This window comes from Schistocerca serialis, chromosome 3 (assembly GCF_023864345.2).
Source record: "Schistocerca serialis cubense isolate TAMUIC-IGC-003099 chromosome 3, iqSchSeri2.2, whole genome shotgun sequence".
Lineage (NCBI taxonomy): Eukaryota > Metazoa > Arthropoda > Insecta > Orthoptera > Acrididae > Schistocerca > Schistocerca serialis.
In genome coordinates this window covers 979,589,031-979,606,993 of record NC_064640.1, presented here as the reverse complement: position 1 = coordinate 979,606,993, position 17,963 = coordinate 979,589,031, and the positions used below count along the sequence as shown (strand labels likewise).

Sequence of the window (17,963 nt, the reverse complement as noted above, 5' to 3'; positions counted from 1 at the left end):
CATGTCACCAGCAAAGTGCCTAAAAAATCATTCTGAGATAAGAAGGGTCAAATGAATGTGGGTAGGTGGCCACAGAAGCCCCTCTGGCAAAGATGTCCTAGAATACTGTGCCTCCAAGTAGTACCATATGCTTTACTGATATCAGATAATATGCTGTCTATGTAGGAAAGACTGCCGGATAGTCGCCTCTAGCTGGGTCAAGTTGTCAACAGTAGTTCGACATCTCCTAAATCCACACTGAGAACGGCTAAGCAGCTGCCCAGTCTCCAATATCACGACCGTACGACAGGTGACCATTCGCTGCAAGGTCTTTCCCACAGAGCTTGTCAAGGAACTGCTTCTGTAACTACTGGAACACTTTTGCTCCTTTCCCAGTTTGAGGAAAGGCATGAAGGCTGACTCTCTCCACATGTTGGGAAACTGTCATATTTAATTAAAACATTCTATTTGCAAGTTTTGCAACATGCTGTAGTGGACTTGGTGGTTGCTGGGTGCAGTATGAGACCCTCAGACAATGTCAAATCCAGCTCCCACACTGAGAAAGAACAGTTGGATCTGAAATCCAACTTACACCTCTCACCACCATTGCACAGTAGTGGTGGAATGTTGGATCCTGGCTGGTACTGGCAGTAGTCATCGCAAAATTCTCTGCCATTACCTGGGCGATGTTTCCTGCAGTGTTTGGAGACATCCCTGCTTCTGCACAGCTGCTATAGGTAACCAACTGCATTTACCAGAAATCATTCTGATGGCTTGCCACGCTTTCATAGAACAAGAAGAGTGGTTGACAGAGTCCAGGAACACCTGCCATGGCCTTTTATTGCTCTTCTCGGTTGTGTCTCGAGTGTCGGTCCTTGCTACTCGAAAGGCTGTGACGTTTTCCGCTGTTGGGCAGCACTTAAACCTTCACATAGGAGCGTGCATGACCTGAATTGCTGAGTGGTACTCATCTGTCCACTATGGTACAGGCTGCCTTCTAAGAAGACCAGGACTATGGAATGGATAGGTCAGTGGCATTGCAGTTCACATGTGTAATGTGGTCTGCCCATTCCTGGATACTGCTTCAGTGTTCAGACAGACAGCTGGCTGAACAGTGTCCACAGGTGGGTCCAAAGAGGGAAATGGTCAGTGGATTAAGGTCATCAGTAACTTCCCACTGAGCAGAATCTGTAAGAGCTGGAGGGCAAAGAGGTCTACGGCTGACGGTGATCCAGTAGCAGCACTGAAATGAGTGGGATTGCCCACACTGAAGATACGCAGGTTCTAAGATGACATGGGGTGCTATAAAACTTGATCCCTGGCCACGTAGAGTTTGAGCCCCACAATACATTGTGGACATTGAAGTCTCCCAGTAGTAGGAATGGTCAGGGGAGTTGTTCTACACGATCTGCACAAGCCTCAGACTCTATTGCATCTTGTGGTGGTAAGTACTGAGAGCATACTGTGAACCTTTGGCGCACATGAATTTCAGTTGCAACTGGTTGTAGGTCAGTAACCAGGAGCAGAACAGAGGAGTGGTGTGTGTTATTCACATACAGTCACTCCTCCCTTGGCCCTTTCCCAGTTGGGTCATCTTTGTGGTAGAGAATATAGCCCCACGACACAGGGGCATCAGCAAGTTTAAAATGTGCATCTTGTAAACACAAGCACACGAGTTAGGAGATCCATTTCCTGAGATCGCTGATGTTCCACTGTAGTATGGGAGCCATTTTATTGGTGAGCTTTTTCTTTCTCCTATCTCTCTGCCAGGGAGGACATCCTGCTACAGTTGGAGGTTTAGTTGAGGCACCAGATGGTTGCCTCAGGCACACTTTGTATTCCATTTACCCAGAAGCGGAATCCTTAAAACCATCAGATGGTGCGAGTTCAACACAGTGTAGCTGTTTACGAACCCATCTTCTTCTGCAATTGATACTTTCTCTTTGTCTGTTTGCCGAAGAAAACTTTGTAGGAATGTCAGTGTCAGTGTCAGTGCTGGCCTGCCTGCTGCACAGCTGCTGGAAGCTCTATAATGTTTGGTGAAAACTGGTGGTTGCATTGCTTTACAGCGGTTTTAGCTCACCACATGGAATAAGCTTTGTTGTTCTTACCTCACATACCTTCCTTTCTTCAAGATCGACATTGCAGTCTACTTCAGACAGTGTGATCCCCATACCGACTAACATATCCACCACCAGTACACCTATTCTGCTGGGAGTTGACCAAGAAGCGTTAGATGGTGCCATCTCGGTCCCACGAGCAGCTAGGGAAGGAAGGGTGCACACAGATAGGACTTCCCTTGGATGCATAAGCCTTACACAATTGAGTTGCAGCAGGTTCCCAAGATGTTGCCTGCTAACAACTGTTCTGCCTCAATAGCCATGCATGTCATTGGTACACAGCACACCTTGAGATTTTTTTAAAATATAGGTTTATACCATCCTCACCATCTGGAAGGTTAAGCCAAAATCTCCATTCCTTGAGACACACAACTTTCCAAGCCACAGGGCGGTCACAGAAGCATGCCCAGAGTTTCAGTTACAGAAGACTGGCAGCACTTACCAGTCCCAAACTCAGGCAACCCTGGTTTGCACAGCCTGTACCTAGTGAAAAAAGGCTGAGTTCCCAGAGGAACAACATGGGGTGCACAAGTGGCTTTACTGAATATACCAGAAACATGACTAGCATTACCCCTTCCCCTCCCCCCTCTCAACCCCAATTTATTATGGAACTTGTTCTGCATATTATGAAAACCACACCAGAAGAATTTTTAAGAACCATTTTCAAGGATGTCTTGATGCATTTAGAGTAAACCATTTTAACACAGCATCTACAACCACACAAATGCAGCATAGGTCACAAAAAGCATAAAGTGGAATACTCCGTATCCATCACACCACAGCAAACAGAAAAAGCTCTATTTATTAAAAGAACTGGAAATTTACTTGTACAAATAAAAGTAATTTTTAAAAATGCAAATTTTCTGAATGAGAAAACATAATTCTACAGGCAAGACTTTTTCAGCACGTCTGCTGTTGTACTTGTGTTAAACTGTTAAACAGTTTTGCAAAACAATGTATATATACATTCCTAGATCTACTCAGCAATAAACATTGATGACAATTGTTGTGTGTCACATGACACATTCAACAAGCAAACAAATATGCAAATCTGAACAGTCAGTACAGACTAGCTAGCCCCATTTAAAACTTGTCTGACTCTGCAAGGATTAACTTCTATGAAAACAGCAGAGCAGCCAAAACAATACTCAGTATGGCTCCATAGTTCCACCAAAGAGGTATTTTGGAATACCGATAACTGCATCAAGTGTCCTGAAAATGTACACAGTTTTGAAGACTTAACAGTTTTTTTCTTCTTCTGATAATCCCTGCTTTCAAAAAAGAGGTATTTTATGATGAATTTATGCACCATCTTTGCACACAATACCTAGAAATTGTACTACAAAATTACTGACTCTGGGAATCAATCACTCTTTTTAGTACTTCAGACATGAGCAGAACTCATCATATCAAGTACTCAAATTCTTGAGTAGTGTCATAAAAAATGCCTACTTGAAATCTAAAAGTTCAAGGCTACTTAAGACTAGCAAAGAGTATGTCTACATGTGATTTTTTTTTAGTTTTCCCCCACAGAAGTTTAGTTGATACCTAATGTTTGCAACATACACATCTGATAAGTACAGCTAAAACTACGACAATTTTTGAAGACCATATTCAGACTGCAGCAGTAGCTTTGTCACCGACAGGACAGTTCAGTGTGAAATTAGAAAGCAAGTTCTAATGGTGTGTACAGCATAAGCCATGTTAAAAATCACATAAGTAAAATAAAAAATAATAATTATATCAAGTAATAAAGCACACTGTTTAAATAGAACACAGTTCCCAATATTTTTTCTGTAAAAGATCATGTCTTACCCTACCAATCATTCAGATGAGACTTGATGATCTTTCTTACAATAGCAATTAATCAGTAATAAATAGTGCAAATTTTCACCAGTTTTATTATTTACATAGTGCATATGACACACAATGCAACTATTAGTAAAGCTTGCACATGATATATGCATTTAACATTAAAAATTCTGAAAAATATTAGTACTTTGTTGTACCTGAATGCATCTGATGATATTATCTGCATACTGCTGAATTGTTAACTGGCAGTCCCTTGACAAATCTTTCAAAGCCATTGAGGAAGAAGGTGCTGATTCAGTGTTCTCCAAGCCAGACATGACAGTGGGAATGACATATGACAAGAAAGATGGATTGATGTTAATCCAGTCTGCATATGCACCTAAACATTAATTAGAAAGACATTATTGGGCATCCATAGAAAAACAACAATAATCTGTTAACTACCTTAGGAGAAGACTAAATGAAACTCTACATCATGACATAATGTCAGTGTGATGCTACATCATTACACTAGCTTATGCAATGTTTTCTATTATGGCAATATGTTGAACAAAGAAATTTATACAAAGATGTATTTTACACATGTCTCATAGCCATGAGTCATGTCAATTCTATGAATGGAAACTTGCATTTAAGAAATATTGCAAGTAACCCCATGTGATATAAAAGGTACAGGCAGAAAATTATGTTGCCTTTAACCCTTTATAACAATGTGTAATGCTGAAAATTGAGAGAAATACTCTCACATACATATATAGTTTTTTAACTGTACAAACAACTTTATACCCCTCTTGTAACTTCACTTTCTCTTTTTTTCATGGGTTTTTTCATTCTCAGAATTTATTTTTCTGTTGGTTGCTTTTCAATATGCTTTATGGGCAGGATGAAGATAATGAACCAGAAGAAGAAGAAGAAGAAGAAGAAGAAGAAGAAGATGATGATGATGATGATGATGATGACGAGGAGGAGGAATCCTTAAAATGTGTGGTGCTAAGTTAATTTCTTTAATTTTTATGATAAGCCATATTGTAATTTCCAACACATAATAAGCATGGCGATTACAGAGCAGTTACATGGCCTAAAATGATTTACTCCGAGTCTGGGTCTTAATCCAATTGAACTAAGCTACCAATTATGGAAAACATATTTGGGTCTCCAGATATTAAAAAGGAAATTGACTGTATAACTTGATCTTCTTGCTTAATATAAATGATACTTAATTTTAAAAATCTGCACTTTAGACCTGAAGCCACTGGCTCTGGCACCAGTAATTAATATATATTAATATTAATTAATATATATAATTAATATATATTACAACAATGTAGAACTGTTTTGTGGATGATTTGCTTTCTGAAAACGAACAGAAAAAAATCACCTGGTACCCAGACTGAAAGGACACAGAGTGTTACAATATATTAATACACTGTTAATGCATGGGTGAACGCCCGCATCTCGTGGTCGTGCGGTAGCGTTCTCGCTTCCCACGCCCGGGTTCCCGGGTTTGATTCCCGGCGGGGTCAGGGATTTTCTCTGCCTCGTGATGGCTGGGTGTTGTGTGATGTCCTTAGGTTAGTTAGGTTTAAGTAGTTCTCAGTTCTAGGGGACTGATGACCTAAGATGTTAAGTCCCATAGTGCTCAGAGCCATTTGAACCATTTTTTTGCATGGGTGAACTTTCTGAAGTGGCTAGGGCACTACATGCCAACAAAAGCACTCCTTGTATAACCATAATCAAGCTTTCACCTACAGTCAACCACTCAACCAATTTAAGTGATTTGAATAAAAATAATTATTTACAGACTGACCTTGTTGACTGACAAATCACTCACTCATATAAATGGCAAACTTTATTCCCAGGCTTTCTATAAGGTTGGCAAGTGGGGAGTTGCATTTCCAGTCATGTACTAAAGTGTTACCATTCTTTCTTATCCACAACTTTCAACTCAGGTTTCACCTAGTGTGATCAAACAGCTGAAAAATACTCTTCATACAATGGACATAAGCTAACACATTCACATCATCATAAAAAAAATCTCTAAAACCCTCTTCAGAAACATATGAGCAACTACAATGCAAATTCATCAGTACTTTCTGTAAGTGCCATTGATGATTCTGTAACTCAGACAATCTCTTATTCATGTTAATTACAGTTTTAAAACTTTTTACATTTATCTTCTTGTCTCATTTTCATTGATTAGCCTGTTTTACTGCAATATTACCATCCTTGCATTCTCCATCCTCTGTGAAACAATGCCATCCAAAAAGCTTACATGTCTAGAGCAGGACTGTGTTTCCTCATTGATATCGTCTGTGATGAAACTTCTTCCTCTTGCCTTCTTCCCTTTTGCTTTGTATTCTGTTTAGTTTATTGGCATAAGATCTGTGCACGGCATAATGTTTCACAATGTGTTGGATCAAAATGTAGCACGTTGTGTGGGAAGGTATGCAGTCAAAAGTGGAAGAGCCTACACTGCAGGTACTAGTGAAATTGTCTATTGATCACAGGTCACTTAGAGACATAACCAAATACAGAAAAGCCACAGTTCACATGGACAGCACACAATGCACAGGGGGCACATTGTGCAAACCTGTGTAAGCAGAATGTGAGGTGCTGGATGAGGATTCCTGGAACTTAAATGCTGAGTCTCTGTCATTCAGTCTATGTATGAGGTGAGACTTAATATTCCTTGTTGAACTTGCTTTGTAGGGCGATCAAGAAGTTTCCAAGAATGACTTACTGCCTCGGGCTGTTCACTATGAATTGAGTCATACTTCAATGTTCACTGTAAATCCTAGTATGAGCTTCCTTTCCTAACTTAATGAGTTCTCTGGTTCAAAATTTTCTAACTTTCAGTACAGCACCAGCTTAGAGTTGGGTAAGCCAACTTTTTTCTAGAATTGTCCTCAGTCTCCCATCCAGAATCACTTGCTAACTCCTCTGACGCAGGGGAGTGTCATAGTAGAACTGTTGCTATTCACAATATACATGAATGACCTTGTGGATAACATTGGAAGTTCACTGAGGCTTTTTGCGGATGATGCTGTAGTATATTGTGAGGCTGTAACAAAGGAAAAATGTACTGAAATGCAGGAGGATCTGCAACGAATTGACGCATGGTGCAGGGAATCACGGAATGGCAATTGAATTTCAATGTAGACAAGTGTCATGTGCTGCGAACACACAGAAAGAAAGATCCTTTATCATTTACCTACAATGTAGCAGGTCTGCAACTGGAAGCAGTTAATTCCATAAATTATCTGGGAGTAGGCATTACGAGTGATTTAAAATGGAATGACCATATAAAATTAATCGTCGGTAAAGCAGATGCCAGATGGAGATTCATTGGAAGAATGCTAAGGAAATGCAGTCTCAAAACAAAGGAAGTGGGTTACAGTACACTTGTTCGCCCACTGCTTGAATACTGCTCACCGGTGTGAGATCCGTACCAGATAGGGTTGATAGAAGAGATAGAGAAGATCCAACACAGAGCAGCGTGCTTCGTTACAGGAGCATTTAGTAATCGCAAAAGCATTACAGAGATGATAGATAAACTCCAGTGGAAGACTCTGCAAGAGAGACGCTCAGTAGCTCAGTACGGGCTTTTGTTGAAGTTTCAAGAACATACCTTCACCGAGGAGTCAAGCAGTATATTGCTCCCTCCTATGTATATCTTGCAAAGAGACCATGGGGATAAAAATCAGAGAGATTAGAGACCACACAGAAGCATACCGACAATCTTTCTTTCCGCGAACAATATGAGACTGGAATAGAAGGGAGAACCGATAGAGGTACTCAGGGTACCCTCTGCCACACACCGTCAGGTGGCTTGCGGAGTATGGATGTGGATGTAGATGTAGATGTAGAAGTAGAAGTAGAGGAGATGTCCAGATCATGGACATGAACATTTTCTATAAAACTCATCTTTTCAGAATTCACAAAACTGGTGTACAAGACAGAGATCACTATGGTTCTCATTCTCAGTCTTATGTTACCTCTATAAGAACAGTTGTGATATGGTGTTTCTTTAGTTGTAATTAACCCAACTTAAGTTTCTCTCTAACTTAATGTAAATTATTCTTATTGTGTCATTTTGTAATGAAGTTTAAACTGTATCTCATTTGCAGTCAAGTAGTTAATAAAAACTGATTTAATTTGCCAGTGTGACCCATAAAAAAAAATTAGAAATCTGTTACTGCATTAACTACATTTTGTAAACTTGAAATGCTAGTATGAATCTGTAACAAAAGTGAAAAGATTGTGTTCATGTACGACAGAACTCATTCTTTAACAACAACAGGAATCACTAATTTGCCAGAGCTGAAGCTGCACTCTTGGTGGGACCCATGGTAACAAGAATTTACACAAGAAATTTAAGATACAATTAAAGATCATACTAGACTTTAGTTTCTTTCTGATACAAATTTTAGCAAACAGCATATATTTTATTTTAAGCCTTTGCAGCTTGTCTCCATTTTCTAGTGAATGTATGTCACAAAGAATAAAACATGGAAATTTGAACAAGAATTCTCAGTCACTGTACAAAACTAGAACTTAATTTTCAGCTATGAATTTTAACAACCCAATTATATATCAAATATGTAAAAGCATAATCTCTCCAGGCATATTTCTGCACTACCAAATTTCATATTATATGCCAATAAAGACATGCAACAAATATGTTTGCCTGATTTTGATAACTGAAGATTTAACGGCATTATCCTGGTAATTAGGCATCATGTCACAAAAGAATGTGCATGTTTCTAAAATTTAGGATCCACTTCCTTACAGCACTAAACTTATTATGGAAGGAGATGTGCTTCCAAAAGTTTAATAATATACCTCATATGCAGTGCAAATTAAAACAGTTAAAAACTTCTACTTTCATTATTATTAACCATTTCTTATATTAGTATCACCAGTAGCAGTGAAAATTCTTTTATTATTCACAATAGTGGCCAACAGTAGTATATGTCCACTTTAAAAACAAATACAAATGAACTAAGGAGTGTGTATGCCACCTCAGAAACTCAAAAATTATTACTATTCCCATGCCATGAATGTAGCAGACACTGGTCTATAAGCACATACATAGTCCACTGTCATATTCAAGGGGTTTTCTTTGTATATAAAAGATACACAACAATGTTATCACACACAACAATGTTATCGCAACAGAGGTGTAATACACATGCACGTGAGATGAAAACATTTCTCTGTCCTTCAGCAGCTGGCTGTGCCACAATCATTGTTTGCAGCCAACGACCTCCTGATCTCCATTAACATTTGAATACACGCACAACAACATTATCTTTCAACAGTCAAATCTGTACACAATGAATAGTAAAATGAAGCTTTATTTTGACTGTATTTTATTTATTGATTGTTTAATGTTTGATTAACTTTACCATGGATATGTGCATCCATTTTAATACTTAAAGGGCACTACAAACTATGAGAATAAACAAGGGCAACATATTGCCACATGCAGGTCACACACAACGCGTATCTAAAGAGTCTGTCCCACTCAACATGTTACAATCTTTATAATGAAAACAATTCACACAGCGCTACAGATCGAGACAAGTTACAGGACTCGCAGTGACAGAAATGAACTATAAGCACCCTAAATTGTCTATTCAGTCTTCATCTTTCTATTTTAAACATACAAAATAATAATGAGTGGAGATTTTTCCTTTTTCAATACACGAATAATGGAAGGTGTAATTACTGACAATACAGAAGCAGGAGAACACAATTTCTTACATCTCCAAGATAAATCACAAAAACAGATTCACAACTACATGAAACCAGTATATGGGAAGGAAGCGCCACCATTTGAGAAGTTGTCAGCATCTCTCAATGTCTCTAACATAGAAAACTTTTCACAGATTATTCTGTTGTCATGAAGAAACTAACGATGATTTTGAAAACTAGGTATCGACACAGTACGAAATACAATAACTTACATCTTGGCAGCCACTTTGACACAAGAAATAATGAAATATGAGTTTATCTTTATGAGCTGCACTAAGTGTTCCATCTCACTCAGACTACTCTCAACTTTACAAGTATCATGTGAATCTGGTTTTCTCTGGTGCTGTGATGGTAGTATCATGGTGCACTACTTACAATTACACCTAATACTCCATATTTACTCTTATATTAAACATTTAGTTTGATTATACAAATAACTTAAGTGAGGAAAAACAATGTATAGTCACAGATGAAGTGTTTCAGCTGGCAGACATGCAGTGGCCAATGATGCCACCTTAAGAAGCAGCAGAATAGACTAAACTATAAACTTCACAGACTCTTTGCATTCCTCAAAACGCACTAATTCCATTGTCTGGGACAGAAATTTTCACAAGAAAATGATGACCATGATGCCAGAAATGAAGAACCACATACTGATGATATGCAAAATACAGTATTAACTGTTACTGTGCCTTCCATTAGTAGGGCAGTCTAAGCAAGAAGTTGAGTGTATAACTGCTAGTGACAGTTTATCAAAGGTAACTCTTCACTAAATCCAAGTAAATGTAGCTAAACAGCATAAACTCCCAATTCTGAGAACAAAAAATGAAAACCCTAACAACTGTCTAACAGCAAACAGCTGTTGACTCATCAGGTAGAAGTCCACAACAAACCTGATATACATTAAGGTTCCCCTATGCCTGTAAACAGAAGGACAGCACCCTGAAAACATTTACTACAACAGATATGATTGACCATGGTGGCACAGTGGTAAGACTCTCAACTCGCATTCAAAAGTACAGTGGTTCAATCTCCATACAGTCCTACAGATTTAAATCTTCCGTGGTTTCCCTTCATCACTTAAGGTCAATCCCAGACTTGGTCCTTTGCAAAGGCCAAGGCTGATTTCTTTTCCTATCCTTCCCAAATCTGAGCTTGTTCTCTGTCTTTATTGAGCTCATTGGCAGGATGTTAAACCCTAATCATCCTTCCTTCCTTTGTTCTGGAACAGATATAGCAATCATTGACGTACTTCCCTCCTAGACCTTGCATATTTGCCACAATGAGGAATCAGCTGTTATATTTGCTTCATGAAGGTCTGCCATCTGATTTGGAATCAATGTGTGACTGATATCAGAGCCTATTCAACAGTGTGAAAATTTTGACTGAATAAGAATTTCTCCTGTGGTACAAAAAGATAGAAAACACTGAGAAGAAGATCACTACTGTTGGACAGACAGTCTAACTACTTCCAGCCCAACTTCCACAGAAAATCTGTTGTGTTTTGTATAACACATGATCAAAGCATCGTGATGAATTAGTGCAACATATGAATAGAACTGAACATATTCTGGAGGGCCTGTCATCACTGATGTAGTGTTTCAGAGCAATTGTTAGTGTTTCCCATCACATCTATGAGCATTAAATTGTTTAACAAAATGTCTTTTTAGTGCCACAAGCACGTGGACAATAGTTATTATAAACTTTATCTTCCCAAATTTTGTCTTAAATGGAGAGAAAGTGTTATGCAGATGCATTAACTTCTGCTCAGTTTGAAAGATAAGATGAGCAATCCACATTTCACTACCTGTGATAATACTGTACAACACCTTGTCATCACCGTCAATATATCACTGAGGAAATAATAATGCTGCACACTTGCATTTTGTTGTTATTTGGATGTTAGATCTTAGGCACTCACTCAGCAGAAACAACAATGCTTGCTAACAATTTTATACAACAAGCATCAGAATACCTGTGGGACATGACTGTCAATTCCCACAATGATAAAATGACTGTTCTCCATAATTTACTTCCATACCCGCTGCCCCATGTACTCTTCAGACCACGAACAGTTTTCTGTCCTCCAAAAAACTGCCCTTGTGAGTAACACACCACCTGGTTGTGTACAATGTTCACACTAGATACAGCTGACAAACTTTGATTATCAATATGTTCTGTGAGTTTAAAAAAATTAGCCATTGTTAAACCTCGAGGTTACTAAGAGAAGGAATAAGAGCCACTGTTTTCACTCACTATAGCCAAGGAAACAGTTAGCAACTAGGAACTGCAAACTGTCAGTTCTGAATATCTCATATATGTACACTCGTCTCCTGCAGCACATGGAATCCCAACTTTAGGTGCTATGAAACACATTCATTCTGGATCACTCTCCAATACAACTGAATGTTTGTCTACAAAGCATCATCTAAACAGTTGTCTAAGCATTCCTTTTCTACCATGATTTGAAAAGAATTGAGGCTGACCCAAACGGGCAGTCACAGAAACTATAAAATGTAATATAGTGTAAGGTTTCTGCTGGGAAAGCGTACTTCAGCCAAGACGAAAAGAACTCTCATTACAGCATGTTTATCAGACTAATGATACCCACTGGTTGGCATGGCAATATTAAAAGATGAGAGTTCTAAATAGTAAAATACAGTGGAACTTTGATTTTACATTCTCCGAGTTCATGATTTTTGCAATTCCATACCCAAAAATTCATAGCCCCTGTGAAAAATCCGTAAGATCAATGCTAAAGATTCCCCGATTTTACATTTCTTCCTAGTACGGTTTACCTCAATTCTACATTCTTATCGACGTCTCACCTGACTTCATCCTGTTTTTTTCCTATTAACATTTGACGTGACTGAATGAGAGATAAGTGCCACAAAAGACAAATGGTTCGTGCCGCAGGTGGTGGTGGTGGTGGTGGTGGTGGTGGAGGAGGATTTGAGGGAATATTATTACATAACTGTGGAGAGGGGAGACATGAAGAGGAAATGCTGACATAATCCGTGATTGGACGTTGCCAAAACAGCTTGCAATGTTTAACTTCACTGTGCAATTATGATAAAATTACTGCTACGTTGCAGCAGCAATGGAAAAACAGGACAGTTGATACGCAGTATTCCGTAATGAGCCAACACGTGACGAACGGGCCCAGCTGCTAGCTTTTCCTGTGTCACTTATAACTCAGTCTTGTCTTTTCTTTTCGCATGTATTTGCGATGTATTGTATTCAGTAACAATATCGACCATCAACATTTTAAATTCAAACACTGAGTCTTGAAGAATATGCTCAGTCAGAATCAAGGAAATTCTGGTCATTTCTGGTTAGTGATCTCATATTGGCTGGCAACTTGTTACAGCACCTAACAGCCAGCGCAGCCACCACACCACACTAACATATGTAAAATGAGCTCACCTGCTCGGTGTGTGGAGATGGAGTGGCCCTTTAACGATGGGAGTGCATGTAGGGATGAAAGCATTTTGTGAAGTGCTGAAAATATATTTTTTGTGTAGGTCATGTGCTGTGGCAAGATGCCACATGAAATAGAACAAGGGCTTTGTGACAGCACATTTTAAAGACTTTCGTGTTCAAATCTGACACGATACAGTTGCAGCAACTACATACACTAGTCACATATATACATCGTATCACACACTGTTGATCATAAAGATTGGCAGCAATCATAGAAAGCATGAAGTGAAACTGCAGGGCCTGAGCTTTCTTTTAAATTTACATTTTACACGGCACGCAGAAATTGACTGAGCAGACTTTTAATAAGCTTGTAACATCAATTGGGGAAGCAAAATCATTTTTCACATCTCTGTTTCTCTCATTGAGCAAAGGAAACCCATGCCCCACATATTAGATTCCAATGCCTTTCACCGTATTTCACAGTTTTCGGTTTAACTCACCATGTTCATCAATTTTTGCTTTTTCCTGGGTGCAAACAAAGGAAAGAGCTCTCAAAAATGTGTGTTTTGAAGTACAATTTGTGGTCGTAGCATGTTGGAAAATAGCTCAATCACCGTGTACCCAGATACCAACTTCAATTTTTTGATGAATTTTTATTTGCTGTTACACATCTGTGATTTTTTATGAACTGACGAAATTCATTACAACACATTATTGTATAAACATTGTATTGTACATTTAACTTCCTTCACTTATACAGATCTTATACAGTTTATTGGAGAGGATTATGATTTTTAATCATATATGCCAATTACATATGCTTTTGATCGTATTTTGGAGGTTTTAATATATTCCTCAAGCCTGCGTTTTCCTCAATTTTGCATTTGTTACATCTAGACATCACAAAACGTATACTGGGGGTTTCACTGTATTGTGTTCTTGCAAAGCAAATTATTTTCTCTTGCTTTCTTTTACTCTGTAGTTTGGTTTAAATAGTCACCACTAAATTCTTCAAAAATGAATACAAAGCGTGTATTATGACAAATGGGTTCTCTGTCTGTTAAGGAAAGTTGCATTATAGTGTGTAGTAACTGACATATACCAGTGAAATTACTCTTCTTTTGTCTTGATATCAGTGCTTAGTTTGGTACCATGCAAAGAACGAAATTATACAGTGTACATTGTTAAACATTCCTAAATCAAGTAATAAATCACATATTTCCTCCTTTCTACTTAAGAGTTACTCAACAGTTGCATTATGAGTACACTTCTAGTGTGCTAGATGGAAGAAGTTCCTAATGGAGCAAAAATGGTTTACAAAGCAATGGTGGATGGTGACCATGGAGATTTTTGGCCAATGATGACTAATATATTTATGAGAGTGCCTCAGGACACAGGCATGGCTCATCCAATTAGTGGCAAGTACATGATATGGCCTCCTTTGGTCAGTCAGCACAATATGCAACACTGTTGAGAGGCTTGTACAGTAATTTACACAATCATCTTACTTTTTAGGATTTGACTGCAACCTTATTACTTGATTCTTTTACTCAGCTTCTCCAAGATGAGGCTTATGGAACACCATTGCATCAGAAAAAACTGTATTTCAGATTTTCAACCAGAATATTCAGACAGCAAAGGACTTGGAAGAGACTTGGAAGAGCAGTTGAACGGAATGGACAGTGTCTTGAAAGGAGGGTATAAGATGAACATCAACAAAAGCAAAATGAGGATAATGGAATGTAGTCGAATTAAGTTGGGTGATGCTGAGGGAATTAGATTAGGAAATGAGACACTTAAAGTAGTAAAGGAGTTTTGCTATTTGGGGAGCAAACTAACTGATGATGGTCGAAGGAGAGAGGATATAAAATGTACACTGGCAATGGCAAGGAAAGCGTTTCTGAAGAAGAGAAATTTGTTAACATCGAGTATAGATTTAAGTGTCAGGAAGTCGTTTCTGAAAGTATTTGTATGGAGTGTAGCCACGTATGGAAGTGAAACATGGATGATAAATAGTTTGGACAAGAAGAGAATAGAAGCTTTCGAAATGTGGTGCTACAGAAGAATGCTGAAGATAAGGTGTGTAGATCATGTAACTAATGAGGAGGTACTGAATAGAATTGGGGAGAAGAGGAGTTTGTGGCACAACTTGACAAGAAGAAGGGACCGGTTGGTAGGACATGTTCTGAGGCATCAAGGGATCACAAATTTAGCATTGGAGGGCAGCGTGGAGGGTAAAAATCGTAGAGGGAGACCAAGAGATGAATACACTAAGCAGATTCAGAAGGATGTAGGGTGCAGTAAGTACTGGGAGATGAAGAAGCTTGCACAGGATAGAGTAGCATGGAGAGCTGCATCAAACCAGTCTCAGGACTGAAGACAACAACAACAACAACAACAACAACAACAACATATTCAGTAGCCACAGTGCCCTTGCAACTGTAAGAAAATAATGTGCCCCAAAACTGATTGGATTATTACTACTGTTTGTGGATGTAGTCAATTGGGGACTACACAAACACCAAATCTAACCATCTAATTCCTTTTCCTCGCAGGCTTATGACTTTCATTCCACCTTTGTTCAAAAGGTTTCAAATATACTGGTATGTCAATGTGTTCTTCTACCAATCAGCGGTGAGAAGTTTTCCACTTCTCTTGAAGAGTGAGTAGCCTATGTGCCAACATTCTCTGATTCAGTCTCTTCAAGAGTCTGTAAAAGGTTAACTTCCTCCTCTGCACTGAGGTTATGCTTCCCATTAGTAAACCCTTCAGAAAACTTCTTGCGTCCTAACATATTTCTGCAGAATTTTCTTATGTTTTCTCAACTGAGAAGTTTAGCTACGTCTATGCACCAAAGAGGCCCTTTAGCCTAACCAATGCACAGTACAGCTGCCATTTTTGTCTAAGTTGATGATCTGAATTTTTTATGAATCACAGCACAGTTTAAAGGCTATTTATCTTCCTTTTTGACAAAGCTTCCATTGACTGCATTTAAGATCTCACCAGGTATTCAAATTTCTCAGCCCTCGAAATATTTCTTCTATAGTTTGTATGTTCAGAGTCCATGCTTTATATTTTATGTGAACATGTGGTGTCTAATACTTCAAAAGAACAGACACCACGCAGATCCCACAGCTGTAAAACACTATATGTAAATTGACATGGGATCACTGCTGTCAGCTACAGTGGAACATTATTTTTTAACTGCTACAATATCCATTTGTTTGTCGACTTGAGACAGGTATGTAAGATAATGGTAGGATAAACTGAAGCATGCAGATGAAGGGAAAAACTCTTTGTTAAAGATGTAGAAATGCGCTATAGGTAAGAGTCATCTATTACTGCAAAACAGAATTATTGCACTGTTTTATCAGTGGATCTTTTCATAATCCAAACTAAGCTTCAAGCAGTGTGCTAAAACACATACAGATGAAAAAAACAATTGCCAATTTTGTCAAAGCTAACCAACCGAGATTCTAAAATAATCTGAACAACAAAACACGTTAAGACTTACCCATACAGTCAATTGCTGCATTAAAAACTTTTATATTACTCTTGCTAATCGGTATGTTTTGTAGAATCATAAAAAATGACCCAATCTGTGGTTTCACATTTGGCACCAATTCTGCAATAGCCATCCAAGCATGCAAATTTGCTTCAACAGGCTGCCACGACTCTTCAAATTCTGTAGCTCTTGCAGAAAGGTCATGAAGGAGTAACTCCAGAATTTGATCATGTAGTATTTGATAGCAATACATCTGTAACAAAAAAACTACAGTCATTAAGATTAAAAGCACCATCAGTAGAATAGAGACACTATCACAGTCATGTACAAAACATACAACAAATCAAGAACATATACAGTCACTCTCAAAGAAAAAGATGATGAATTTGTCGATATGTTGCATTTTGAAGAGAGATGAAATCAAAAATGTTTGTACTCAACTCAAACAATGTTATAAACATGACATTTTAACCAATAGGATAGCGGGAGCAATGGGCAGAAAGTGCTCCTGAGCCTAATACAGGAAGGGGTGATATCCAACTTTTGAGGTACCTACTTTACTCACTCGACAATTTTAGACGTCAACTGGATATTAAGAGATCTGTCCCACTGGGAAGGTACATCACACAATTAAATCTGAATTTCTTACACCTCAAGATCCCTTCCGAGCAATCACATGAATGATTTATGACCTAAAATAAAAACTGAGTGCACGCATACCTATTATGTAAATTTCTCCCAAATTTGAACGGCAATACCACATTTTTAATGCATCTGTCCACTACTCATCACTATCTTTAAGTTCAATGACCATCTTCCCCCCTATTATTTACAAAAAATCTATTTGTGATTGAGAGCATCTAGACATACATTTCAAGCAGAATTTACTGTATCATTGTAATCAATACCACCAGAGTCAGCACCTGGCAATAGTTGGTAACACATCGCAAGACTTCAGCGGACACTGATAGTGCACACAAAGGATGACATTGCAACCACTGACCCACACCTACAGATCCTGGCTTCCACCTGCTGCTAATAAGAGTGACCTCTGCAGATTGGTTAAAGCACAGCCCCAAGGCAGCTAAAGTTCAGTTCAGTTGATCGTGGGCTGGAAAACGGACATCACGCCCTGCTTATAGACTGTTGTTTTGTGTTGATGTATTTTGCTGTGAACCTTTGACTCAGAATTTGGATTTTACTTCAGGACTGACTCAAGTTAAGTAAAGATACATTTACCGACTACTGGTATGGAATAATTATTTGCCCATGTGCAGATTTCTAATGGCAACAATCAACTGCTCCTCTGTTCCTATGTAGGTATCCCACAGAGGGATATCACAGAATTATTGTGCATATCTTCTATC

The 17,963-nt window shown here is 38.5% G+C and overlaps 1 protein-coding gene across 1 annotated transcript in view; it reads right to left on the bottom strand.

The window, feature by feature from the left end:
- LOC126471421 (importin-13) overlaps positions 1–17,963 on the bottom strand; it is a 194,382-nt gene that overhangs the window by 97,382 nt on the left and 79,037 nt on the right. The window contains exons 9-10 of the mRNA XM_050099560.1: positions 16,606–16,849; positions 4,109–4,290 (exon numbers count right to left, since the gene is read on the bottom strand). Of these exons, the coding sequence (XP_049955517.1) occupies positions 4,109–4,290; positions 16,606–16,849 (426 nt within the window). The remainder of the gene's footprint in view (positions 1–4,108; positions 4,291–16,605; positions 16,850–17,963) is intronic.